Source organism: Myotis davidii, unplaced genomic scaffold (genome assembly GCF_000327345.1).
Source record: "Myotis davidii unplaced genomic scaffold, ASM32734v1 scaffold1903, whole genome shotgun sequence".
NCBI classification, from domain to species: Eukaryota; Metazoa; Chordata; class Mammalia; order Chiroptera; family Vespertilionidae; genus Myotis; species Myotis davidii.
The window spans coordinates 50,122-65,896 of record NW_006293911.1 but is presented as its reverse complement, the minus strand read 5'-3'; the positions used below and the strand labels follow the sequence as shown (position 1 = coordinate 65,896).

General features: G+C 39.2%; 1 protein-coding gene across 7 annotated transcripts in view; it reads right to left on the bottom strand.

The window, feature by feature from the left end:
- ACBD5 (acyl-CoA binding domain containing 5) overlaps positions 1–15,775 on the bottom strand; it is a 63,830-nt gene that overhangs the window by 40,022 nt on the left and 8,033 nt on the right. For 4 of the 7 annotated variants that reach the window (XM_015566550.1, XM_015566549.1, XM_006767793.2 and 1 more), the window contains exons 3-6: positions 14,598–14,718; positions 11,151–11,223; positions 6,695–6,809; positions 6,563–6,595 (exon numbers count right to left, since the gene is read on the bottom strand). In XM_015566550.1, coding sequence (XP_015422036.1) covers positions 6,563–6,595; positions 6,695–6,809; positions 11,151–11,223; positions 14,598–14,718 — 342 coding nt within the window. Of the gene's footprint in view, positions 1–6,562; positions 6,596–6,694; positions 6,810–11,150; positions 11,224–14,597; positions 14,719–15,775 lie in introns of those variants that run through there. The other 3 variants (XM_015566551.1, XM_015566554.1, XM_015566552.1) reach the window with 2 other exon arrangements.

Sequence of the window (15,775 nt, the reverse complement as noted above, 5' to 3'; positions counted from 1 at the left end):
ATCTGGTAACTATGATGTACACTGACCACCAGGGGGCAGTTTCTCAGCACAGGAGCAGAACGCACAGGCATGGAAACATGGAAGAGACTGATGAATCTCAGAGGGAAGAGGGGCGGGGGGTGGGTGGGAAGAGATTAACCAAAGAGCTTATATATATACTAGAGGCCCAGTGCGCGAATTCGTGCACCAGTGGGGCCCCTTGGCCTGGCCTGTAGGATTGGGGCAAAACAGGCTCTCGGACATCCCCCAAGGGTTTTTGGATTGCGAGAGTGTGCAGGCAAGGCAAATTCACCAGTGCACAATTGGGGCCAGGTAGAGATGCAGGAGGTTGGCCAGCCAGGGAGGGACCGCGGGAGGGCTCCAGGGCATGTCCGGCCATCTTGCTCAGTCCCAATCGGCCAGACCCCAGCAGCAAGCTAACCTACTTGTTGGAGTTTCTGCCCCCTGGTGGCCAGTGTATGTCATAGCGAGTGGTTGAGTGGCCTTAGCATATCATTAACATATTATGCTTTCATTGGTTGAACAGATGACCAGACACTTAGTATATTAGGCTTTTATTATATAGGATACTAGGGGCCCAGTGCATGAATTTGTGCACCTTGAAAGGCACTGTGGGCCATGAGGCTGCGGTAGGCACAGAGGCGGGTCTCGGCCCATCCTCTGCGCCCCCACCCAGTCCCTTCCACCACAGCCCCCAGTCCTCTCTCTGCTAGCAGCCCGCTGCTGCTGCTCCCACATGCTGATGGCGCCAGTCCCACTCACACCCGCTGACAGCACAAGGCGAATGGGGCCGGTGCCAGCAGTGGGTGCAAGCGGGGCAGGCGCCCTCAGCAGATGCAAATGGAAGCTGCTGCCCTGATCACCCCTCAGGAGCAGGGGGAGGTAGAGAAGCCCTCAGGGGCGATTGAGGCCAGCAGGGCCGCTTGCATTCGCAGATGTCACCGAGCAATCGGGACCAGTGCCAGGCACCGGCAGCAGGTGCGAGGGGCGGCTCCAGCGCCAGCTGCAGATGCAAGTGGGGCTGACGCTGGCAGTGGATGCAAGCGGGGCCATCACCGGCAGCGGGTGCAAGAGGTAGCTTCCAGCCCAAATTGCCCCTCAGGAACAGGGAGAGGTGGAGAAGCTCTGAGGGGCAATCAGCGCCAGCAATGACCGCTCGCACCCACTAACGGCGCCAAGTGATTGGGGCGTGTGCCAGGTGCAAGCAGTGGGTGCAAGCACCACGTGTGAGCACGGGCTGGACCGCAGCACCCATGAGCAAAGAAATTTCAGTAACCACCAGAGGCTTGCCCTGATGACAGCGACCAGCACCCCTGCTCACCTGCTCTACTGTTCTGCTGCAGCCAACACCCACCAGGTTCTGCACTCTGCCACCTACTGCCGATGCCAGCCATGTTCTGTGAGCACCCCCTAGTGGTCAGGGCATGTCATAGAATCTGGTTGTTTGGTTGTTCCTCTGTTCGGTCTTTTTGTACATTAGGGTTTTATATAGATAGACTAGAGGCCTGGTGCACCGTGCACTGCTGGGGTCCCTTGGCCTGGCCTGTGGGAACCAGGTTTCAACCAGCAGTCCAACATCCCCCAAGGGGTCCCGGATTGCAAGAGGGCACAGGCCAGGCCAACGAACCCCACCAGTGCACAAATCTGTGCACCAGGCTTCCAGTATATGTATAGTCTGAAAAAGCCCATGGGGAAAAGATACATCTGTTCTATTAACCCTACATGGCTATTCTGAATAAAATGCTGTTTAAATAAAAAAGTCAACAGGGCAGCCCTAGCCGGTTTGGCTCAGCAGATAGAGCTTTGGACCAAAGGTTCCCAGGTTCAATTCCAGTCAAGGGCACATACCTTAGTTTCAGGCTCCTCCCATGCTCGGGCCCTGGCCAGGGCTCTTGCAGGAGACAACCAATCAATGTGTTTCTCTCACATTGATGTTTCTCTTTGTCCTCCCCTCTCTCTTCCACCCTCCCTAAGAATCACTGGAAAATTATCCTCGGGTAAGGATTAGCAACAACAACAAAAAGTCAACAGGCAAACTATCTTACAATGTGGCGATATTTTACAAAATTGCAAATACCCCACAAACACCCATATCCTTTGATCCAGCAATTATCTTTTAAATATTATTTCTTATTTTATACTTCCACATATATAGAAGGACATTTGGACATGGTCAAGTTCAGCAGCATTTGAAGATCAGAAGAAGAAATAATCTAAATGTACATTAAAATGGTACGAATTATGTTACAATGCCCTTATCACACCTAGACTCAGATATGATTCAAAATACAGAGTATTCTAACTTTGTAAAGGTAATACACTATATAGATATACTGTATATTACATAACATAACAGAATGTAGGCAGCGCTCACTAAAAAAAATTAAGCCTTGGCCAGTGTGGATCTATTGGTTGGGCATCATCCTGTATGCTAGAAGGGTACCAGTTTGATTCCCAGTCAGAGTACATGCCTGGGTTTTGGCTCTATCCCCAGTAGTGGGTGTTCAGGAGGCAGCCCATCAATGTTCCACTCTCACATCAATGTTTCTCTTTCTCCCTCTAAAATTTAATGAAAAAATATTTATTTTAAAATTAAGATTTTTTTCCAGCAAAATATATGAATAGTTATACTAGATCAGCGGTTCTCAACCTATGGGTTGTGACCCCTTTGGGGGTCAAACGACCCTTTCACAGGGGTCGCCTAAGACCATCGGAAAACACATATATAATTACATATTGTTTTTGTGATTAATCACTATGCTTTAATTATGTTCAATTTGTAACAATGAAAATACATCCTGCATATCAGATATTTACATTATGACTCATAACAGTAGCAAAATTATAATTATGAAGTAGCAACGAAAATAATTGTATGGTTGGGGGTCACCACAACATGAGGAACTGTATTAATGAGTCGCGGCATTAGGAAGGTTGAGAACCACTGTACTAGATGGACTAAATAAAGACTTCAAATAACTTCATGTCATTTGTTTTTTAGTACTCCTAATTTTTATTTTGAGCAAGAAAATAAATAAAGAACGCAACATTTATTATCAAAAAAACTAGATTAAATTAAACAATAAATTAAAAACAGTACTCCTAATTTTTATTTTGAGTGTTCAGATAGTTTCTGGATGTTTCAATAATTTCGTTACTGCATTTTAAACTTGTAGGTAGGATCCCTTGGCTGCGAAGCTTTGCTTTCCCTATATCTGTGAGCTTAAAATTATTGGAGCCATTGTTCTTCATTGTTTCCAGCATAACTTGTTGAAGTGACAGAAATGTATTATCCAGTATTTCAGGAGAAATGTTATCAAAGGCTAATATGGTGCCTCTTCTGCTAAGAGGAATATGTCTAAGTTTTTCAAGTTTTTCTCCATAATCTTTGCATTTATGTCCAGTTTTGTTTTTTCAAAGAATCAACATTAGAATAAGAATCTCCTTGACAATTATTTTCGGAAGCATGTTTCCAAATTCTTGATATGGTCATTCTGTTGCACTTAAATTGTTTTGCAGCTCATGTAATTGCACCCTTCTGCAACTTTTCCTTTTTCTTTTGATGCATCAAGAACTGGACAATCGCAACTCGATCTTTGCTTGAAAACTCTTTTTTTCATCTTACTTTTACAATGGGTTGATATTCAACCATCAGGATCCAGGTATCCAGTACAACCCAGCACAGAAGTTGCACTTCCTTGGAGGTCACAGGGTAGGGGTGGAGGGTGAGGAGAGATACTGGGGGTCTATAACAGGTTCTTTTACAAACACTTCCCCATGTTATTCTCACTTCAACTCTCAAAGCTTTATCTCACTTTCCAAGAGGTCGCGGAGTCTTCTGAGACTTTTCCGAAGTCAGCCAGTGGAGTGGCCAGGCTCAGACTCACACCTGAGTGGGCCCACTCCGACACCAGTACCACAGACACCCAGCACCGCCTTGCCAGGTACCGAGCTTGGTCCAGCCGCCCAGATCCAGACGCCTCTCCCCGAGCCGGGGTTCTAGGCGCTCGTAGCCCTAGCCGGGGTCACCACTGCGAGAGGTAAAATGGCCCAGCCAGGCTGTCCGGCCGGCAGGGTACTGCGGTTGCTGAAAGAAAGGCGGCGCGGGTTCTTCATGTCATTTTAAGTTAGGGTTTGCCCCTCAATTAGTTCATGTCAGGACAAGTTTTGCTGCCAAATCTATATATATAAAAGCCTAAGTAACCGAATGACCGAACGACTGGTCGCTATGACATGCACTGACCACCAGGCTCAACGCAGGAGCTGCCCCCTGGTGGTCAGTGCGCTCCCACAGCGGGAGTGCTGCTCAGATGACCAATGGGTGCCAGACGCAGGGCTCTCAGCTGGCGAGTGCCGCTGCAGCAGCACGAGCCTCTCCCAATCGGAACTGACTGGGCGTGAGCTTGCGGAAGGTGCAGGAGGGCTGGGATGAGCAGAAGCAGCAGGCAGGAGCGGGAGGAGGCATTGAACTGCTGGTTTCTGCCTGATTCAGGCAGGCCACACCGAGGGACCCCCCCCCCCCCCCCCGCCGGTGCACAAATCCATGCTCTGAATCTCTAGTGAGTTATATAAAAAAAAACCAAAAAACCCTGGGTTTATAAAGCTTTTATAATTTTTTAATTAAAATTAAGGAATTGTGGAACTGAACCACTATTATTACTATTCACTCTTCCTTATTTTTATAATTAGTTGTTTAAACATCTGTCTCTGAAAAAATAAATAAATGAGCATCTGCCTCTGGCCAGTAGGCATGACACTACTAAAGCAGGTCCAAAGTTATGCCCATCTGCATCCTAAAAACATGCTTCATACGGAGAAAAACACTTAATATTCTTTTGAATTGAATAAGCCTGAGTAAGGAAGAGTGTTTTATAATATTTGACTCCTCTAGGCAAATCAGATATAGCAGGTATGGTACAGAGTTATGCCTAGTAAGCAGTCACTGTCAGTTATGGCAGACACAAACGGCAGGCCTTATGACAGAACAGGATGATTACTATCCTGAAACACTATAATTTCCATCAGTTAGTAAAAGATGCCTTATAAATAGGGATGACAAAGAAAAGGGGATACCATATATATTAAAACATGTATAATTTTCATTTAAATTGACTCCTATCAATTCATTTCACTCTGCTTTCTAATAAAATTTCAAGAGCAAATGTTTAAAGTTAATGCCAGCAAATGTGCATATTCAACTCCTGCTAATATATAAAAGATACACATCTTTCAATTATTTATGGACAAAAAGACACAGACACTGGCCCGAAAAAAAGGAGACTTATGTAATACTTTCAACAATAAAGATTTTAAAAGACCTGCCCTAGCTGGTTTGCCTGAGGATTCAAGGGTCCCAGGTTCGATTCCGGTCAAGGGCATGTACCTTGGTTGCGGGCACATCCCCAGTTCGGAGGTGTGCAGGGGGCAGCTGATCGATGTTTCTCTCTCATCGATGTTTCTAACTCTCTATCCCTTTCCTTTCCTCTCTGTGAGAGAGTCAATAGAATATATTAAAAAAAAAAAAAGATTTTAAAAGATCTATGTATATCTAAAATAAATAAGATCAATCAATCAATAAATAATAAATATAAAAAATAAATTGTCATTGATATTTCTATCTCCCCCTCTCCCTTCCTTTCTGAAATCAATAAAAAAATTAAAAATAAAAATAAAATCAAAGCTAAGTGAATTCACTGATACCTTATTTTAGCTTGCTAAGCTACAGTTAAACCAAGCACTTGCCCTGGCTTGAGTGGCTCAGTTGCTGGAGCATCATCCCATACATCAAAAGGTGGTAGGGTCAATTCTTGATCAAGGCATATGCTAGGCCTGTAAGCTTGATCCCCAGTAAGGGGTATGAAGGAGGCAGCTGATCAATGTTTCTCTCATCAATGTTTCTCCTCTCTCTCCCTGCTTCCTTCTCTAAAAAGATGAATAAAAACATATTTAAATAATAATTTTAAAAATAAATAAAATCAATAAAAACATATTCTCAGGTGAGGATTAGAAATAACAAACAAAAACAAACACCTAGCACTTTAAAGTAAACATAGCATTTTAAAGTTAGCTAAAAAATGGTTTCAGCCATGATACTGATAATATATAAAGCAAACTAGAAAATATAATCCATCAAAATAAAACTATGAATTCTGTTAAAATTTTATACATGCTAAGTGAACTACCTATCATGTTTTAATAACTTAAGAGTTAAAACTTAAGATTTTATAATATTTTTAGTATATTTTTATTGATTTCAGAGAGGGAGAAAGAGAGAGAACTATCAGTGATGAGAGACAACATTGATCAATTGCCTCCTGCATGCACCCACTGGAAATCAAGCCCACAGTGCCCTGGCCAGGAATCAAACCATGACCTCCTGGTTCATAGGTCAACACTCAACTACCAAGCCACACCCGCCTAGATATATTTTAGAACTTTATGCAATTTATTTGCTTGGATTTAAAACTCTTGAGTGAGAAGCTTGTAAGTTATATAAATTTGTGCAAAATTCTTTGATATGTAAATTTTAAACAAAATTTTACATGGATTTCACTATTCCTACCTTCTAAGTATTTAGAGATTTTCTCCAGTCGGACTAGCATGTGAGAATAAAAAAAAAAAAATTAGGCATACAAGTATTAATGTATCATACTGTATCAGTTGCTGAGTTAAAAATGAAATAAAACAGTCCAACCTGAAGTTAAATCAGAACTTCTGCCACTTTTTTTGTCCTCCACAATTTCATAAAATGGACCTATGACATGCAGCAATTCTTCAACTTTCTCAGTCATTGGCATTGTTTCAAGAATCTGTAATCAAAAGAAACAAATCTTGTGAAATCACAAATTATTACGCTGATCTAAATTACTAACCAATACAACAACATTTTGATAATTTTGAGATATGAGGTTCATTTATAGACTCTCAAAGTATCTATATTAATTATATACTTAATGTATATAACCTCCTAGAAAAGTTTCAAATATATTAAAAACTTAAAAATGTTCTCATTTTGCCCTAGCCAGTTTGGCTCAGTGGCTAGAGTGTCAGCCTGCGATAATTTTTTATGAGCATGAATGATGTTATAAATATCCTTGATTCCAGTCAAGGGCATATACCTTGTTTGCAGGCTCCTCCCCAGCCCAGGCCCTGGCTCATGCAGGAGGCAACCAATTGATGTGTTTCTCTCACATTGATGTTCCTCTTTGTCTTTCCCTCTCTCTTCCACTCTCCCTAAAAATCAATGAAAATATGTCAGCAGGTGAGGATTAACAACAACAAAAATAGTTCTCATTTTGAAAACTAAGTTTCATGTAAAATTTTATACAACAATTTATAAATTGTGCATTAAAAACTAAGGACACTAATGGTAAATAAAATAGAAAACTGTGGGATTAGTATAAATTGTATGTTCTTTGACTCTATGGTATTATTATTTTTTTAATATATATTTTTATTGATTTCAGAGAGGAAAGGAGAGAGAGAGAGGGAAAGAAACATCAATGATGAGAATCACTGATTGGCTGGCTCCTGCACACCCCCTACTGGGATTGAGCCCAAAACCTGGGCATGTGTCCTTGACTGCAATCAAATCCAGGACCCTTCAGTCAGCAGGCCAACACTCTATCCACTGCGCCAAACTGGCTAGAGCTCTATGGTATTATTTTTAATAGGGCACAAAAGTAATGTAGGAAATAACTACTTTTAGACACCTTTACAACTGTGGGCCAATTTAGAATCATCAAATTTAAACAGCAAGGTGTATGAACTAAAAAGGCATTCAAATAAATAACTATCAATTGGTGACTGGTGGTAATGCTATATGTCAAAGGAAAGCCGTAATGTGCTTCCTTTAAGTCAGAGGTGGGGAATGTCCACAGGCCATATGCCCCACGAAATCATTTGGTTTGGCCCTGCGAAGGTATTGGGGATGACTTAATTAAATGTTTGACCAAATATAGCAGGGTAATTTTTAAGTTGATAATCTTTTATGACCCATGAATGATGTTATAAATATACAAATGGCCCTTGGCAGAAAAAAGGCCCCACACCCTACCTTAAGTGAAAAGGTATGAATGTACATATAAAAAGAACACAGTACATACAGATTTCAGTACTATCCTCGATTTCAGGCATCAACTAGGGATCTCAGAACATATACCCCATGGTTAATGGGGGACTAACATACACTGATCTATCTTTAAACTCAACAGACATAATGCAAATTATTCAAATACTGAATGATTTTCTGGAAATCCCCATAATGCAGCCTGTAAAATTGTACAGAAAACAAAATTTTATATTTCTTTCTGATTATAAATCAAAATAAATGATATATAAAAACATAGATTATTTACCCCAAACCATGTTAGTTATTCTATTCCCTCAAAGCTAAAATCCTATTAAGTTATTTTAAAAGAATTTTTATTCCTGCAACTTTTTTGGTGGTATTTCACAAAACAGTTTATAAATCATGAAAAGCATAGTTTTCATAAAACATTATCTATTATAATATATAAATAAAATTAGCCGAAACCGGTTTGGCTCAGTGGATAGAGCGTCGGCTTGCGGACTGAAGGGTCCCAGGTTCGGTTCCGGTCGAGGGCATGTACCTGGGTTGCAGGCACATCCCCAGACAACAAAATATATTAAAAATATATATATATATAAATAAAATTAATAAGGCTCCTTAAAACCTTGAATGCAAAAGCATGGAATAAGATTTACACTAAAAGAGTAATTCTAAAGAGCAATAGTACAGTGATTTGTCAATTCTATTTAAAAACATAATTCAATGACTGCTTCAGTTAAGTAAATTATTGCTATTAGAAAAAATCCTGCCCTAGCTGGTTTGGCTCAGTGGATAGAGCGTCGGCTTGCGGACTGAAGGGTCCCAGGTTCGGTTCCGGTCGAGGGCATGTACCTGGGTTGCAGGCACATCCCCAGTGGGAGATGTGCAGGAGGCAGCTGATCCATGTTCCTCTCTCATCGATGTTTCTAACTCTCTATCTCTCTCCCTTCCTCTCTGAAATCAATAAAAATATATTTTTAAATAAATAAAATTTAATAAAAGAAAAAGTCTCAAATTCAGTTATGAAATCTTTGGGATAATGTACTATCCCCAATGATTATTTGGAGCATGTAATTTTATCTACTGATGTCCACAAAGTTAACATCTGAAAATAAATGAAAACGCTAATCAAGTTTTCAATCTATGCACATCTTAAATTTTTAAATTTACCTCTAAAAGTTTTCTATAAACTTTATTATATTCACAGTATAAAATGAAAATTCTAAAGTCTCAGTAAAAATAGCTGGTGTATTCTTTTAATTAGAGAAATAGTTATGAAATTCTACAGGCACAGTGAGAGCATTTTAAAATAGCTAAAAGGCAGCAGTAAAACTTTAATCTTTCTGGGGAAAAAAGCAGAATACACACTGTTTCACCACCCTCCCCCTAAATTTAAACTGTGGCTACATTATGTATTAATAAAATTCAAAAGGAAAAATGAGTAAATTTTCTTAATGTGTCAATCCAGATTTATGTAACTAAGGTGTACCCTAAAAATTATAATGATATTTAAGGTAAAGAAAAGAAATAGTTATCAAACCAAAAAAGCTTTAGATTCTTTTTCTCTCTCTGAGTTTGAAAGGCTCCTTTGTTGTTGTGTTACTGATACAGTTAGCCAGAAAAACTAAACTCTGCCCTCTGTTATAAACAATGTCGCTAAAAAAAACTTGTGGAAATGTAACAAAGGGCACAATTTGAGCAGTGTAGATGTGATTAAAACAAAACAAACCCAAAAAACTAGTTTGAATCTACCAAATTGAAATTACTACATAGATTAATACTGTTAAACCACCTGGCAAAAGAAACCTATTCTTTTTTTTCTATAAATTTTATGTTCAAAGATAATTTATTTAAGATTATAAAAAGACCTAAATTTTATAACTTCTGATCCATCTCCAAGATAAAAATGGCCTTTTATAAAAAGGCACCACGTTCATTTTTAAAATCTAAGATTTCTTCATAAATTTGCTCCTCTAAACAATGCCTTGAACAGACTTAAAAGAGCTAGTTAACAAGGAATGCACTTTAAAAAAAAAATCTTTATGGTTGAAAGTACTATGTGTGTCCTCTTTTATCCCCCATTGACCCTTCTAGCCTGCCTCCACCCCTCCCCAGGCCTTCACCACCCTATTTTCTGTGTGCATGGATTATGCATATATGCATACAAGTTCTTTGGTTGATCTCTTCTTATCTACCCACCCTTACCTTCCCTCTGAGTTCTACAGTCTGTTCCATGCTTCTATGTCTCTGGATGTATTTTGTTCATCAGTTTATTTTGTATCTTAAAAGGAATGCACTTTTTAGTAATCAGAGAAACTAAATGCATCCTTATTCTGCTTCAAAGGATTTTTGCATTGACCAAAAAAATGCTTGTTACTGAGAAATAGTGATGGTAATTTATGAGTCAAAAGGTGTATAAGACCACTGTGAGGAAGGCTTGTGAACGATTTCACCTAAATAAAAAAATTCCAAAGCAGAAATGCTTTCTAGACAGTCCAGGTACTTCTCAGACTCTAAGGGACATCAATATTTTGAAATATTCATATTTACGCACTTTCTGCAAAAGTGAACTATCCAGGAAGACAGGGAAAAGGAAAAAACACGCCAAAGAACAAAATATGATGTCTTTCCAATGTGATATATCTAAGAAAAAAACACTTAAGATGAACTTTGATGAACTTAGACAGATAAAGCCCTAATAAATTCAATAATCTAGGTTCTATATTCTAACAGATTATAATCTCCTTGTTCCTTAAAACAAAGCAGCTACTTTGCCTAGTAACAAAAAATTAAATTAGAATGGTTCTGGATGTTTTTATTTTATTTTATTTTATTTTAAATATATTTTATTGATTTTTTTACAGAGAGGGGTAGAGAGTTAGAAACATCAATGAGAGAGAAACATCGATCAGCTGCCTCCTGCACACTCCCTACTGGGTATGTGCCCACAACCAAGGTACATGCCCTTGACTGGAATCGAACCTGGGACCCCTGAGTCCACAGGCCAATGCTCTATCCACTGAGCCAAACCAGTTAGGGCTAGATGTCTTTATTTTCTTCTATGAATTATTTTCCCTACCTTTTTCATTTCTTCAACATATGCAATCATGGCTTCCTCTTTGGTCATATCACCCAATGAACTCCAAGCATCCCTAAAATTGAAAATATGCACATAACAACAAAAAGACACCTGGTTTTTCTTGAAATAGTTTTCAATTGTTCTATTTCATTGATGAACATTATATTAGTTTCAGGTGAATAATAACCCAGTGAGTAGACATTTATATTTTAGTATATTAGTATGTGTGGTTGACGTGAGTACTGATTAGACATTTATATAATTTGTGAAGTGATCACCCCGATAAATCTAGTATGCATCTGACACCATACATAGTTACTACAATATTATTGACTATATTCCCTATGCTGTACTTTACATCTCCACAACTATTTTGTAACTACCTGTTTGAAAGACACCTGATTTTCAATTGCTCAGAATATAGTTTATAGTTAATAATATAGGGTCATAAGTTTAAAACGAGCTCTACTTAAAGTCATGTTATATTGCCAAAAGATCTCTTTAAATGCACCACCTTGAATAAAAGTATCACAGTGAGTAAACTGACAAATTAAACAGTATTTTAAATTAATAAGTATATAACCCATGTATAGACTATAGATTATAGATGCTTTACTATATAGACTGTAGATTATTCATAAATATTTGCTACAGAAGTTTTTATATCATTATAAAGAACAATGACAGAAATAAATATTTTAGAAGCCTCTACATGAACTGTCACAGCTATGTTTTAAACCAAGTTTTGGTTTAAAGTGCCCATTAATTTAAATATAAGTCTAACTTTACACATTTGAAAAATGGCAATGATATCTTCAAAAAAGATAAAACTGAGGGACAGGAACATTTTAAACCCCTAGATAATGAGAATAGTCCTTTAAAACTTTTGCCTAAAATGAAAACCTCTCTTATTATTTTTTGTGTGTTTTGCTAATCCTCATCTGAGGATATTTTTTCCATTGATTTTAAGAGAGAGTGGAAGGGAGGGGGAGAGGCAGAGAGAGAGAGAAACATTGATGTGAGAGACACATCGTTTGATTGCCTCCTGCAGGCCCCGCGACTAGGGCTGGGGATCGAACCCACAACAGAGGTACATGTCCTTGACCAGAATTGAACCCGGGACCCTGGGCTAATGCTCTATCAACTGAGCCAAACCAGGTAGGGCAAACACCTCTCTTTTTATATATTTTTTCTGGAAGCAACTTAACTCTACCAAAAGTCAATTCTGAGGAAAAATGGTAAATAAACTTTCTTTAAAAAGATTAAATATTGGACAAAAATCGTACACCTATGGATGAGGACAGTGGGAGGGGTAAGGGCAGAGGGTGGGTGGGAACTGGGTGGAGGAGGGGGGAAAAAGAGGAACAACTGTAATAATCTGAACAATAAAGATTTAATTTAAAAAAAAACACACTTTGCCGAAAAAAAAAAAAGATTAAATATGTTGCCATTATACTTAACCTATTATTATTATTTTAATATATTTTTTAATTGATTTCAGAGAGGGAGAGATAGAAACATCAATGATAACAGAGAATCATTGATCAGCTGCCTCCCGCACACCCCCCACACTGAGGACGAGCCCACAACGTGGGCATGTTGCTGACTGGGAATCTGTGGCCTTGTGGTTCAGTTCATCGGTGGATGCTCAAACACTGAGCAACACCAGCTGGGCTTAACATATTATTTTATGACTATTCATAAAGCTCTCAGAGAAAAGTAGAGAACTAAGAAATCCTCAAAAGAGTTTAAGGACTTACAATTCAGAAAGAAGAAATTTAGCCTTCAAAATGTGTGGATCTTAAGACATACTTCACCAATTAGCATGCTCTATTCATAATGAACAGTCTAATTAGACGTTTTGTTAGATATTTGTACAGTCTTCAGGAGTACTTAAAACATCAAATGTTGCCTGACCAGAGTTGCTAAGTGGTTGAAAGTCAACCCAGGAACCAGGAGGTCACCGGTTCAATTCCCAGTCAGGGCACATGCCAGGATTATGGGCTCGATCACTGGTGGGAGGCATGCAGGAGGCAGCCAATTAATGATGTTTCTCTCTCATCAGTGTTTCTATCTCTCTATTCCCTGGCCCTTCCTCTCTCTGAAATCAATAAAAATATATTTAAAAGAAAAAGAAAAATGGCAAAACTATCTCTGGATTTTTCTTTTTTCCATTTATTTGATTGATCTGAGAGAGAGAGAAAAACATCAATTTATTGTTTCACTTATTTTTGCATTCATTGGTTGATTCTTGTATGTGCTCTGACCAAGGATTGAACCCGCAACCTTGGCATATCGGATGATGCTCTAACCAACTGAGCTACCCAGCCAGGGCGACTCTGGATATTTTACTATTCTTTTAAATATATTAAAAATCAAATTTTAGCCTTGGCTACTTAGTTCAGTTGTTTAGAGCCCTGTCCCAATACACCAAAGTTGGGGTTCAGTCTCTGGTCAGGGCACATACAAGAAGCAACCAATAAATGCATAAATAAATCAAATTTTTATTCAAGTACAAGAAATTCATGCACTGGGGGGTGGGGGGGGTACCTCAGCCCAGCCTGCACCCTGCTGCAGAGGCGGGAGAGGCTCCCACCACCACCACTGCGCTTGCCATCCATGAGCTGTGCTTCTGGCTGAATGGTGCTCCTTCTTTGGGAGTGCACTGACCACCAGGGGGCAGCTTCTGCATTGCACGTCTGTCCCCTGGTGGTCAGTACACATTATAGTGACTGGTCATTCTGGTCATTCCACCCTAACGATGGCTTAGGCTTTTATTATATAGATAGTGGGACAAGAGTGATGCCTTAGATAAAATGTTAGTAGACAGTACCTGAATCATGTTCCTAGTTAGTTTTTATCTTAAGGGCTCAAAACAATTCACTATTTTTCATGTCATGTCAAACAGGCAGGAAAGTTTGTTCCTTTAACTCTGTATGGGAGTTGCTCTTAGCATAATAAAAAGAAAACAACTCCAGAAAAGGAAAGACTAACTGAAATATTCTTTATTATCTCTGGTGCACCTATAGCTTGTGGTTTTATTTTCCTCTCTTCCTCAAGATATTCCTATTTGTGTGAAATTGTGTTAAGAGTACAACAATGGGCCCTAACTGGTTTGGCTCAGTGGATAGAGTGTCGGCCTGCGGACTGAAAGGTCCCAGGTTCGATTCCAGTCAAGGGCATGTACCTTGGTTGTGGGCACATCCCCAGTGGGAGATGTGCAGGAGGCAGCTGATCAATGTTTCTCTCTCATCAATGTCTCCTACTCTTTATCCCTCTCCCTTCCTCTCTGTAAAGAATCAATAAAATATATTTTAAAAAAAGAGTACAACAATGATAAAAATTGTATACTATACTTAGAACATTTTGTGCACCGGATAATATATAATCACATAAATAACTATCATTACAATAAAATTTCCTTCACAGATCTCTATATAAAATTACCATTTATATCTTCCAATAGGATCCCAGAATCCAGGTCTTGATAGTTTACAGGGGCCTTCAGTTGCCTGCTTATAGAAGCTATAGAACTTGAGCATCATTTCATTTGTTGGCTGGAATGAACCTTTTGGAAACATAACATTAAATAAAGGTCACTTGAAAAAATATAAATAAATAAATAAAGGTCACTTGGAGAATACAATTGATGATCTTAGGCTACAAAGTCACTGAGCTATACATATTGTAATTTTCAATAGTTCATTAATAGTTCAAATACTTATTTCTATCCTACAAAAAGAAAGTTATGGCTCTGTTAGTTGTTCTACTCTTTCAATTTTAAAAACTCTGAGACTACACTTTAATAACAACGCCTAACACAGTTCAATAGATAAAAAAAAAACAGCTCTGGCCAGGTAGGTCAGTTGGTTAGAGTGTTGGCCCAATACGCCAATGTTATAGGTTCTATCCCCAGTCAGGGCACATACAAGAAGCAACCAATGAATGCATAAATATGGAAAACAATAAATCGATGAAAAAAATATTTATATATACCCAACTTCTCCTCTCAATTCCTCACCTTACCACTAAAGTCCAAGCAATTGTCATTTCCTGTCTGGACTACAACACCTTCCCTGCTGGTTGATTCTATTCTTGCCTTCCCTTCAGTATGTGTTATACCCAGTAACCTGAATGATTATGTAAAAAGTAAATCAGCGCTAGCTGATTTGGCTCAGTGGATACAGCATTGGCCTATAGACTGAAGGGTCCCAGGTTTGATTCCAGTCAAGGGTATATGCCCAGGTTGTGGGCTTGATCCCCAGTAGGGGGCATGCAGGAGGCAGTGATCAATGATTCTCTTTCATTATTGATGTTTCTATCTCTCCCTGTTCCTTCCTCTCAGAAATAAATCCTATCTAATAATAGAGAAACATGGTAATTAACCGTAACTTTGCTACCCTTTCCATTGGCTAATCAGCGAGATATGCAAATTAACTGTCAACAAAGATGGCAGCCGGCAGCCATGCAGCTGTACCGAGCAGGAGGCTTGCTTTCTCCAGTGATGGAGGAAGCCAAGGTTCCCTGCCTGCTGTGGCTGGGCTCTGAGCTCCAAAAGCAACAATGTTTCAATTATAGAAGCTAAACAAACCCCAGATACCTGTTTTCAGCCTCAGAGCTGGGAG